General features: G+C 40.0%; 1 protein-coding gene and 1 long non-coding RNA gene across 8 annotated transcripts in view; one reads left to right on the plus strand and one right to left on the minus strand.

The window, feature by feature from the left end:
- Positions 1-12,889, plus strand: part of LOC121906721 — a 143,233-nt gene that overhangs the window by 74,541 nt on the left and 55,803 nt on the right. For 3 of the 4 annotated variants that reach the window (XR_006098724.1, XR_006098726.1, XR_006098725.1), the window contains exon 4: positions 10,544-10,757. The exons of the other annotated variant lie outside the window; for it this stretch is intronic. This is a non-coding gene — a long non-coding RNA (uncharacterized LOC121906721). The remainder of the gene's footprint in view (positions 1-10,543; positions 10,758-12,889) is intronic. 4 annotated transcript variants of the gene reach the window in all.
- On the minus strand, positions 2,171-10,600 carry nr4a2a (nuclear receptor subfamily 4, group A, member 2a). 4 transcript variants are annotated; one of them, XM_042425741.1, is made up of 8 exons: positions 8,295-9,297; positions 7,703-7,804; positions 6,614-7,488; positions 6,017-6,146; positions 5,678-5,817; positions 5,067-5,269; positions 4,706-4,884; positions 2,171-4,583 (listed from the first exon to the last, which is right to left on the minus strand). In XM_042425741.1, exons 3-8 carry the CDS (start codon positions 7,484-7,486, stop codon positions 4,327-4,329), a joined length of 1,782 nt encoding a protein of 593 aa, XP_042281675.1. In that variant the 5' UTR covers positions 7,487-7,488; positions 7,703-7,804; positions 8,295-9,297; the 3' UTR covers positions 2,171-4,326. The 4 variants fall into 4 exon arrangements, with proteins under 4 accessions (XP_042281675.1, XP_042281672.1, XP_042281673.1 ...); XM_042425738.1 differs by having other exon boundaries at positions 2,172-4,583; positions 5,678-5,841; positions 8,295-9,274; XM_042425739.1 differs by having other exon boundaries at positions 2,172-4,583; positions 5,678-5,841; positions 8,077-9,274.

The following is a 12,889-nucleotide window of genomic DNA, read 5'->3' on the forward strand; positions in this document are numbered from 1 at the left end:
GGCTGTTGCTAAGAAAATGCTGACCATAAATAGTATAAAAACGAGGTTTGATTTAATGAAAATCTTAAGGATCATAACTTAAAATAATTTTCATTTGAAACAAAGTCAAGCAATAAAGAGCATGTTTTAGTCATAAAGCTGTGCGTCCTATATATTACAGGTCTTGCTGACAAGCTCTCTAATTCTCTGTGCCTCAAAATAACTTTTCCTACCACTCATAAAATGTAAAGGAAGATAATACATTATTATAGTCGCTGTAATTTACTCTAGGCTTACTGTTATCTAAATCACAGAAAATAACATTTTGTGTCTGAAACTCATCTTCTATATACTATAGAGAACAGATACAGTGTATATATTTTCATCAACAGACAGTATGTGAGCATTTAGTTTTTCACAATGTAGCATAGAAGCTTTGTAGCATGTATATTTTGCATAATTCTCCCACTGACTGCATCTTTGCTGCTGTGGCAGAAAGAATAACAAATTTCTACTTCATCCAAATGGAAGTCAAGCAGCAGTTGGAGCAGCTGTGAGGTTTCCCCTTCAGATTTTGACCAAGTTCTCATGTAGTGCAAAGGTGAAAGGTCAAGTGTCATCCCACCACAGGGATCAAATGAATCAGAGGTCTGGCCTCCCAGCATGATAATTCATACATTAGACTTCTACACTAAACCTGTAAGTCGCACCCAATGAGAAGAGTCGACAAAATTACACATTTCAGTGAAAATAAAGTAGATCCCTGCTCAGTTTAGTTGTTGGGGAACGGCTCCTGACATTTATGTTTATGTTAATGGTCAGTTCAGTCATCCTGCTGCAGTCACAGTCACCACACTGACATACCTACAGAAGAGCTGCATCACTCCTCTCCTCAAATCCACCAAGCTCCACACATGTGAATCTGTCAAATTGCATCACAGAACCAGACAAAAGTGTAGCTTTGTGCAGCAGTGCATGCAACATAATCCGTGATCGTCACAGTGCATGTGTGCATGTGTGTGGTAGCATCTAATCTTTTGTAGTGTAAATGTGAAGCAGCAGAAGCTGGAACACAATCTTATAATTTGATGCCTTTTCTCACTTTGTCTACAGGCACTTAGCAGTAGGCTCTGTTCTTGGACGACGGCCACTTTCACCTGCTGGCTTTGGTTTCAGCACTTTGTTCTCTGAGCAGGAGCTTGAAGACAGGGCTGAACAACGGCAACGTTATTTCTTTACTATATTCTAGCTCTACTTATACTGACACAACCATGTCTAACCCTCCACTAATGCCAAGTACGGGGAGGAAATTAAGTAATAGGATCTTAATGAATTTAGACTCAAAGTCCTTTATCATATATAATCATGCACAAACACTGACAGAAGTATTAGCTTCATATGTCATGTTTTATTGTGTTGAGATAGACATATTTAAAACCTAACTGTACTTTGAGTCAATAGAGGGAACTTGTGACATTGTAATGCACCATTTCAACAGATCTGCTAAATGTCAGCAAACTGGTTCTGAATGTAATCCCAATTTGCCTTGGAATTAGCACTTTACAGTGACGATCTAATTATTTAGACAATTTATTGCCTGCTGCTAATATCTCGCAAAATAGGCTGTTCCCTTCATCTTGATCATGTGATAAATGTGGAATCAGTGTGGATAAGTCCCAGACATGCCTCAGAGCCAGGCGTCACTTCTCTCTTCTGACAGACTAAAGTAAAGGGTTTGTGACAGCGGCGCTGCTTCAGTGCAGTTTTATATACATTTCTTAACGACTTCCATTTCTGCAATTACAGCTTACAACATGCAGATGTGATGCGCAGCAGCATTTCAGAGAGGTTTGAGTTGCGGTTGTATGAGGGGAAATCGGTAAATAGGATTAAAAGATACACACTAAGACTTTTTTTTACCTGCTGTAATCTGTGTGATTTAATTGTCGGTAAAGTCAGAGGCAGAAACTGCAGGTAATCAGAATATCACATCAGCGCGGAGCTGGACTCATCGGGGGTTTTCGGGAGTTTGACGGTAATAACAGACGTACTATTAAAATACAATAAACCAAACGATAGGCTACCCATTAGCAACTTATTAAACTCCGCAGTCTTTCCACCAAAAAACTTAAACCGCAGAGAAAAGGAAGGAGGCCTATCTTTCTTGTACACTGACAATTCAAATTACACAGACAGGAGCTGCGCTGTGACGCGGCCAGGTTTCACATTCACCTGCACACTCAATGTGTTTTGTTCTTCTCTGTGTCAGCAGGTTGCAGATAGTCGGCCTTTTATGATCGGAAAACTGACTTTAAGATAGTTTGTTTCTTGTCTGACATGTCGGCAGTAAGATAAGATAATAAAATGAAGCCAAATGAGATTTAAAGTAGCGTAGAAATGATTTCTTGAACAAACGGGGCTGATATAAAAGTGGGCATCATATTTTCATCCTTTGCAACAAGTTAAGTCTGTTCAGAAAGGCGACTATAAACTTTAATTTGCATCAACTTTCACGGCAGCAAAGAGCATTCAGTGAAATAGACTGAATCCTTCTTTCAAATGGTTTTTTAAATTTCTACTTTATGTTGGATCCAAACGAAGAGCAGCGACTCATGATTTAATTCCTTTGTCAAATAAGATGAAAATGGCTTTTAATAGACTGTGATGGGTTAATTAAAGAGTCTTCTTTTACATTCCTCAAATATTAGAAATATAGACAAGCATGCAGGAGAAAACTTAAGGTTTTCCTAAAATTAGATGTGAGTTAAAATGTAATTTTGACTGAAAGGTTTGCTTAATACAGGCGTAAATTAAACGGATGAAATTGTAATAATTAATATGTGCATTTAGAAAGAAACATTTTTTGTCTAAACAAAATAGAGAATTGAAAACTTAAAATAAAATGAGAAGGCCCATCTCATACATCCATCCTTTTTAAAAACATAATCTCATATTTAGGTGAAGTAAAAGAAAAACTATAATTATTATGCTTAAAATATTTGTTTTAAACAGGCCTGTAAGCGCTGATCACATCTCTCAAGTTTCAAGTTTGAAATAAAATTCTCTTTCCTGTTGTAAAATATCTTATTTGGCTCAGAATTTGAAGAATGAATTAATTTCAGAGAAACTATTTAGCAAAGAATTTGATTTAAAAGTTTTATTTGTAAACATTAAATATTTCTTTCTCTCTAAAGTTTTTTTTTTTTTTTTAATTGCGGCACCAAACGCGTTACAGAAGTTGTACGTACATCATGATGTCAAAGATGTGGGCCTATCACACACTCATGAACCTCTGATATAAGATGGAGTTGTTGTTTTCTTTTTTCCATTTCCAACCGTGTCAAATCATATAGCTACCTAGACGTTTATAAGACATGAAACATAGACAACGTGCTCAGCATGAACTTGGATGGTTTGAAATCGTTTAAATTGCACCATGCTTAGTGTAGCTCTTGGCAATAGAAATAATAAATATATAGAAACGTTTATATTCAACAGCAACAATACTTACAGCACATACAAACAAGGAATGTCTGACAGTTTTACAAACACCATGGGTCCCTCATTTTCTATACAGATGAGATATTTTTCCACATATGCGTCAAAAGGAGTGCCATAACTACGAATCTGTATCAAATCTAGCAGACTACATAGTGTCCGGTATATATTATATATAGACATCACCTCAGCAAGTGCCTATAAAAGAAAACAAAAAAGGGAAACCAAAAACAAACAAACAAAAAAAACAACCTGGAACATGCGTTGTCTTTTCTGGATACTTGTGGGATCCTGTCAGAAACACATAGGCACGAGTCAGAAAAGAAAAAAAAACAAAAAAAAATTAAATCTTTTCATTATAACAAACTTTGTACACATGTTATAAACCGATGCATTGGAGGCATCACATAATCTATCATAATATACAGTGTGTGTGCGCGTGTGTCCATATATATAAATGGAATATATTACATCTGAGTATGCTGAATCAGTAGAGCCGATGTTAAATAAACAGGAATTGCAAGACCGGATTAACTTTGTTGACAATTTGTCCACTGGAGAGAAATTCCCCGTCATGATTCACTCGTTTGGCACAAAAAAAAAAAAAAAACATTTTCAAGGGATTAAAAGGCCTACACAGCAATCAAACTCTCTGTCTCTTCCTCCTGTTAGTCTTTTTTTTCTTTTTCTTTTTTTTTTCTTGGATGAATCCTTACTCATAATATGGTACGGTTGTTCTATTAGCCTACGGAGCTTGCAAATATTCAGAAATAATAATGTTAAAAATCTCTCAAGTCTGACCCAAGCAGTCTTTTGAAAGTTCTTTGAGGTCTCGCCATCGAGTCAGACTCAGAAAGGTAGGGTGTCGAGGAAAAGTTTGTCAATTATTGCTGGCGGAGGGACTAGATCTTCTAGTTTTAAGTAAAAGATACGCTGCAGACCTTGGGTACATAGTGTGCGGAGTTCAGGGAGCTTTCCCAAGAGTTTTGACAAGTAGTTTGGACGATTCAATCCACCGCCATTGAACGTCACTTGATCTTTGAGGCAGTTGACTATCTTGTTTTGAAGATCCTCGACTCTCTTGGGTTCCTTAAGCCCGTGTCGCTCTGAAATAGAAACACACCAAGAAAAAAAAATGAGTCGGAGAATTTATAAATTAGGATTTTTACACGCGTTATAAAGCAGGCAGAGCTATAAAGAGGCAAAGGAGCTGCCGCCTTTTACGCACCTGTTACCATGGCCAGCGCTGCGATGCAGGAGAAAGCTGAGATGTCTATGTTCATGCTCTGCAAGTTGGAAGAAAACTCCACGATCGAGTCCACCCACTCTCCAAATCCACGGACGCACTGTAGCCTGTGTAACACCACTCCATTACAAAAAATAAGTTTGCCTTCCACCGGGTTGGACCTGCAATTAATAACAAAAATCCCATTAATTACGCTTGGCAATAAACGCGAATTTAAGAGCCTTCTAATTATTGGGCAGCTAATAAAACCAAACAAAGCAATGAAGCTTGAAGGAGGAGGGGGGAGGTGGGCTGGTGATTATCTAAAGCCTAGATTGTTTTATTTAGTAATTACGCAGCTCACCTGTACGCCAGCCGCAGGACAAAAAGTTCAAGGAAGGCTGATTCGAAGAGGAGATCCTGATCTTGCTTCGGTAGATCAGAAAAGCCAGGGATCTTCTCCGCCCAGCCCCGGATGATCTCCATGGAGCCCGTCAGGAGATCATAGAACTGCTGAATGTGCTGAGTGTTGTCTCCAGTCATTTGGTAGTCAGGGTTAGCCTGGAACTGGAATTTAATTTAAACAGCGCCTTAATGAGGTCCTTTAAAATATATAATCCGTGAAATTGCAAATGCCCATTTCCAAGAGAGTGAGGGTGCTTTTTTACTATTAAAATTCATGTCTGCCTTTTATTAAGTTCTCTATTTCAACGCAATTTACTTAGAAAAAAAATATGCTGCATTAAAAGTCTTGACAGAGTTAAGAAATCAACCATGTAGGCCTTTTAGAGGAAACTTTCAAGGTAATACGTTGTTATCTATAAGTAGAACTAATTTAAAAAGGCCGTCAATCTTGTTGTTCCTTCTGTTTTCACCCAAGAGTAATAGCTGCTGTCTGCTGACTTTTTTACTTTTTAAGTTTTGTGTGTGTGTGTGTGTTTTATTTCTTGTATCGTTGTAGCCTGCTTTACTTACCCTGGAGTAGTCCAAAGCTGACATGGAGGGGTTGGAGTCCACATGGGCCCTAACAAGCGCGCTTATGAGGCTCACCGGTGGCGACGGAGGGGAGGGCTCTTGGGGGCTTTTAGGTTTGGATGGCAGGCGTCCTCTTCGACCTTTCAAATTATCCGTTCGGACAACTGCGTTAGGAAAAATATTCGACATACATAAGACATTAATATGCACTTTTGTTGTCGTGCGTAAATGCTTAATTAGGATTAAAATAACCCAACACTGTATTATGCACACGGGTTTCTCAGTGTGGGAAATATAAACTACTGCTCTAAAATGATTGAATGCATGGCCTAAACATACCTTCTCTCACCATTCCGACGACAAGGCACTTCTGGAAACGGCAGAACTGGCAACGATTTCTCCGGCGTTTGTCAACAGGACAGTTTTTATTTGCTAAACACACGTATTTTGCATTTTTCTGGACGGTGCGCTGGAAAGAAAGAAAAAACATAAAGTCACTCTGTGGGCCTATTTTCTAAGACTGTGTAACATGCAGAACACGGACTGTGGAAAGCTGCACAACTGATACCAACATGAGAAAGATGAAAAGAAGATAAGGATATAATATCTGCCTCATCTCCTGTTTGGGACTGTGTTGTATGAGACCAACAAGAGGGAGTAGACCCTCAGCAAATACACATTCATGGCCATTCATATTTTACTTACACTTTAAGAGCAGCTACGTGTCGACAGATGTGATAGTCATATAAAGTTTTTTTACGCACGCAGTTTAAGCTGTTTGATTATATTTAGTGCAGCCCGCAATGAAACTGTGACTCTATGAAATGTTTAGGCTGTGTTGTTATTATTATTTAAGCTGTATAATAAGGACCACACAGCACATCTTTCATGTAATAACAGTCATACTGATTCATCATCGCTGTCAAGTCAGCCCACCTTGAAAAATCCTTTGCAGCCCTCGCAGGTTCTCACTCCATAATGCTGGCAGGCTGCGTTGTCCCCACATACCGCACACAGACCCTCGTTTGACGGAGATCCTCTGGACGGGGGCGATGGCACTTGGCTGTCCACCAGCTGGTGCCCGTGGCCGAGCTGCAGGGAGTGAGGAAAGGCCAGACCAGCCTGTTTCCTTATGGCGCTGGGAACCGCGAAGCTCTGGCCGTCCAGGCCGCGGTGCGCGCCCGGGTTATCGTGGCTCATGGAGACGTGCAGCGGCCCGTCGAACCGCATCTGACAGCTGGAAACAGGAGTACCGGGCGGGGACTGCTTGAAGGAGAAGAGCGAAAGCCTGGACACCGGATTCTTGCGCTGGTCCATCATATGAGACGTTGCCGCAACATAGTTCTGGTGAAAACTGTGGAGGGAGCCAGGGTCCTCCCACATGTGATTAGGTTGAACCTGGAAGTTTGGTGTACTCGGGGCATGAGGAGAGGAGGGTTTGAAGTACATAGTGGGCCCAGAGTGAGCCATCATTTCTTCTGACTGAGGTGGCAGGTGGCTCTGCTGGTGGTAGTTGTGCATCTGGACGTCCTCCACCTTGATAGAGGACTGCTCTCCAGAGTGGGGCATCTGATACAGACAGGGCGGTTTAACGTCGTAACCGGTGCTATAGTTGTCCATGAATGTACTGAAACTTGGGAGAGAAGTGGTGGCTGTGATCTCAGTGTTGGTCAAGTCCATGCTAAACTTAACAAACTCGGGTGTTAAGAAGTCGCAGCTGTATTCTCCTGCGGTGTGGTAGCTGTAGCTCTGGGAGGCAGGACTGGCTCCTTGGGGTGATGATCCATACTGAGCCTGAACGCAGGGCATGGCTGAAAACCAGAGAGACAAAAAACAGATGAGAATTTCTCAAATAAATGTTCACATTGTGAAAAAAAGGTTTCATACTTCATTCAATTTAATCTACATTTACTTTCTTTCTTTTACACAATGTGTGCTTTACATCAGTGAGCATTTACAGAATACAATAACACAAAACAATAATAAATCAGCATTTAGTATTTGTAAATAATTCCCATATTTTACCTCAAGTCTTCTGACAGTTTTTCGGTGACACTTGAAATGAGAAACGTCAGGAGTCGTTTGGGCGTTCGGGTTCAAGAAGGCGGCTCTGTTCTGGATCTTCCCCTAATAAAACACATAACTTTGACATTTGCTACTTCATAAAATAAAACAATATCTAAAAAATGAACACGAGATTTCACATAAAGCCAGAATCAACGTGCACAATTGCGCACAAACTGTAACCAATTTCTACTTGCGCGCAGCATTTTTGCATAATCTCATAAAAATGTTTAATTGGTACCGACAGATTCTTTACATATAGGCCTATAAATCAAACATAAGTCGTCTTTTTATTTTGTTCTTATTAAATGTGAGGTTGCTCGGCATGAACAGACCAACTTCGCGCGTTTGACATCAGTGACAACTTGTCTAGGAAGCAGAAAGTTGAAAATCCTCGTGAAAATATGAGTCACACACACGGACATGAACAGGCTCAGCCAGACTCACTTCTGTGTAATTTCAGTTTAAACAGTGGAGGAAGAAAAAAAAAAGATTTAAATGTCTCGGAGGAGGCGGCGCAAGTAAAGCGCAGACGGAGATGAGTGAATCTTACCTCTTTCACATCAGGATCGTGGTTTTCAATCCATGCGATAAGCATGTAAGGGGTATTCATCAATTTCGGTAAAAGCTCCAAATCATGAGCGTCGGTACCCAACAACGCCAAGCAGGCAAACCGTGTGACTCCCGCGCACTGATAGCGACACAAGCTTCGACTACCCAGTCTGGCCAATGTGGCTTTGTTTATGTGAGCTCTGGATACCGTGGCCCACGTGTTTCACAGCGCGACGTCATCGGCGTCGACACAGACATGGACCAATCCGCTTGGGAACTTTCTCAAGCCCCAATTTTTCTGGTGAGTATGTTTGTCTTGTGGTATGTGTTCTATGTTGCTTCCCACATGGACATTAGCAGAGATGTAGTGGAGGGTAAACCCACCTAAACTCCGTTCAGACACCTTTCTGTTTGCGCAAGACTTAAGCCAGGCTTGTTTTTGGCTGACATTAATCTCTGTGCTATGTGAAGTCATTGTATTTATCACAGGTCTGCAAAGTAAATGATGCAGGTTATGATGATCTCTTAGGTTGTTTTTTTTTTTTTTCTTCAGGTCGTGTTGTAGCCACGTTTGTTTTCTCCAATATGAGTAGACAGCACTATCATTGACTGTAAATGCAGATAATCCATTGAATATCACACATTTCTCTGATACAACAAAGGTTTAACTTTTAGTTTCAAGCAGGCCAACATGTAATCTTCTCCCTCCCAACTATTTATAACACTCAGCTCACAGACTGAACCATCTCTACGGACTAATATTGAGTTTATTTATTGCCTGATTGTTGTTATTTCTGAATTTGAGATGCGTGTACATTGGCACATCTAGGCACAGTTATGTCACAATGAGGCTGAGATGCCAGACTCACAACACTTGCATGAAATAGGCCTAATGAAGCGGGGGGGTCAATATTATTCTTCGTTATCGTCTTGACAGGATTTCTGTATTTCAATTGTGTTCCAAATTTAGACCTCAGATGGGGTGGGGTTTTGGCGGGGGTGGGCTGCCTATTCATAGCTGCTAGTGTATGTGAGCTGCTGGAGGAGGAAGGGGGGATAATTAGTGGGCCTGTAGCCAGTTGTCATGGGGGAACCAATTTAGTCCCCAGAGAGGGAAACGTGATAGGACGGGCAGAATGGAGAGTGACGCAGAAAACGCTTAAGTTGACGCAGTCGCCAAAATAATCTTTTGGTCTTATTGTTCTGCAGCGATGGAGTTACTGATCTCATTGTAATCTTACAGTAACACCTTGGAGCCAATCAAGTTGGCCTAAATTTTTATAGGTGCATACAGGCCTGGGCAGCAATCCAAGGTAAGAAGGGAGCAACTAGAGATTTGTAAAGATCCGGGCCCACATGCCTGTATCAACATCTTACGCAGTGTGCTGTTATTTTTAGTGGGAAGATACTTTCATATGAGAAGCACAGAACAGCCATCAGTCTCAGAGCAGCTCTTACTGACCTGAGCACAGTGCACACAATGACAGAATGAGCCAAGAGGGCTGGAAAACACTGTATACTATGGTTACACTCACCTCTAGAGGACACTATTGTTCACTACCCATACATCAAGCGGCTTCTGTTTCTTACAATTAACCTTTTAATTAACCTAACCCCATTAAGGCTGTGTTGTCACGCCCAGTCGCTTTCAGGTGGGCTATATGGCAGGATTTGTAAATTACAAAGTCTCCACACTTCACTGTGAATATTCAGAAGCAAAATAATGTAGTAAAAGTATGTCTTTTTTTTTGGACAAGTTGTAACTATCTTGACCTTCTTCTTGCCTTTACGGTAATTAGACCACATTTCACCTGCGTCTTTTAAATAGGCTACCTGTCGGTGCGTGATTCAGCTACAAACGTAACTAAATCTACTGATACAAACATCTGCATGACAACATTCAAACTATTTTGTGTTAAAACATCGCTGACAGGTCACACAGTGTATCTACTGTTATTCATTCAGCGTTTAGAATTTAGAGTGAAAACACAATTAGCAGTTTAATCAGCCATTTACTGAAGAATAATTAACTTCCCATTTATATTCACAATTAATTGACTGTCATTTGAAAGTGAGAAGTTAGCTTTAAGGGCAAAGAGATTGTTTTTTTTAACTTTGTTTGAAGAGATGTCAGCTGACGTTACCAATTTTAGTGTGTGGGTGCGCGACCGTGCGCACCTGTATGTGTGTGTGAGAGAGAGATGCATCTTTTTTTATTGGCTTACATTTCAGTTATTAATTTCTCTGCAGGTGGTATCGAGAAATCCTCATTAGTGGATAAGATAGCATCGTCATCTCAAGGTCACAGGATGTTTATGGATCCAAGTTGCGGTCAGATCAGCGGCTGATCCGCCGCCCTACAAAGCAGCAAAGTGAGCAAAGAGTACTGGTTCCCTCTGTGGGTCTGATTCGCTGGACGGGATGTCCATCATGAGCCAGCACCTTACGTCAGCATTATAACGATGTGAGTAGCCTCCATCAGCATCACCTGGCTTTTGTCCCACAGTGTTTTTCACACAGACCACGAGGCTGCACAATTCAGGCTTTTTCCAGATGTGACACACCTGCATTTGGCTCATGCAAACCTTTAAAAGTTTGATACGAAGTGGTTGGTGTGTTTTTGTTCTAGCATGTGTATGACTATACAGTCTCCCTGCAGTGATGAGTTATAACCATGTCCAGTGATGAAAGAAGTATTCAGATCCTTGATTAAGAGTAGTAATAGCACAAGGGGAAAAAAGTGAAAGTCCTGCATTTTGTTGAAGGTATAGAAGTGATAAAAATGTAGCTGCTGAAGTATCAAAAGTAAACATACTATCAGGGTGTTTAAGGATTGAGTTATTACTGTGCATTGCTGACATGTATCAAAGTACATTTACTCAATTACTGTACTTTTTAAACAGTTTATTTACAGTATGTGCACTTCACTTGAGTATTTCCATTCTCAGTTGTTTTGCACTTCTACTCCTTTACACCTCAGAGGGAAATATGAACTTTTTACCCCACTGTCTTTATTTGACAGCTATAGTTACTTGTGCTGAGTAAGATTTTTACATATAAAACATGATCATTCCACCTCAACCAGCTGCAATATCAAAATACTACATACATCAGTATTAATAATCCACTAATATAAAATAATAACATCATTCTGATTCATAATGAGCACTTTTACTTTTATCATATGCTCATAATACTTTTGTACTCTTACTTAGGTAAGCTTTTGAATGTTTTACTAGTAATGGAGTATTATTATCATTATTATTATTATTATACATTGTTTTCTTGCCTCATTAACTTATTATTAACTTAACTGGTCCAGGTGATGCAATAGGTGAGACAGTTTGTACTGTTAGTTTAACCAAGGAAGTTCTGTTTTGTTTGCAGTATCCTTACCTGTGAAGTAATTTGTGGGGTAAGAGGAGGAGTATTTATCTCTGAAATATAATGGAGAACAAGTATAAAATAGCAGAAAAGCACCACTACCTGAAAAATAGATTGAAGTACTACTACTAAAATACTTTGGGTAAAGCTGCTGAAATGTGCTTTACTCAAGTGCTTTCCACTTCTTTTAATTGCTTAACTATAGTTACCACTTAACATTAGTTTGACTTTTAAGTTATTTCTTTTCTTTCTTTTTTTTGTGAAACTAAAAACTTGGGGGGGGGGGGGTTCTTCCAGTCTCCTGAAACTGTATCTTAGGTAGGTCCCACAAACCTCATTTCATTTCTAAGCACTAGCAGGTATCAAACTTTCTGAGAATTGAACAGCCCGACCCTGAAGGCATCCCTTTGCTCAGTGTCTTCTTTCCATTTCTAGAGTCCCACTTTACAAGCTTAAATGTCTACTTAATATGCTTTAATGCCTGCTCTTTAGAGCCGGGGAGCACTTCATCACTTTTATACACCTTTATATAACACACTGTTAACTAGCAATGCCTTATGGAACAGCTTGTCTTGCAGCTGGAAGGCGCCTCCATGGCATGATGGAGGTACCTGTTCACCATTCACAATGAGACAGTAAAATGGGAATAGAGGCCTCTGCATACTGCTGCTGTCTATATCAGTCAATGATGAATATTCATGAATCACAGTGTCATGACATGCTCTGTAATTGGCAGCAACATTAGTAATGACACTGCTGGTATCAAGTCCCTGCATATTCATGTGGTGGGGCAATATTTCCTCGTGGTGCTGTTTTTTTTCTCTCCTCCTGAAAGTGAAAATGTATTCTGAAGCTGCAGGTGTCCCTGGTGCCACAATCAATTGCTGGCTGGATTGTGCCCCAGTGAAAATCAGACAAACCATTAGTTTCTTTGTCAATCTCTTTGATTAATAATATATCTGAATTATAAAAGGTTCAGAGGACTCTAAATAGTTTAAAGTGAATCTCTTTATAATAGTTATGAATGCAGACCTGAAGGACTCCTACATACCATTGTCATTGCCACTGGCTACGGGGTGTTTAAAAGATCATTGGTAAAATATATTGATTAATTTTGCCTAAAAAGTAACAGATTTATTATTTTTGTGCTCTCTAATGATGCTTCGCCGTACAGTTTGTCATCCAAGTTGTTTGAGGTGTGAGTAGATTTAG

Source organism: Thunnus maccoyii, chromosome 11 (genome assembly GCF_910596095.1).
Source record: "Thunnus maccoyii chromosome 11, fThuMac1.1, whole genome shotgun sequence".
NCBI classification, from domain to species: Eukaryota; Metazoa; Chordata; class Actinopteri; order Scombriformes; family Scombridae; genus Thunnus; species Thunnus maccoyii.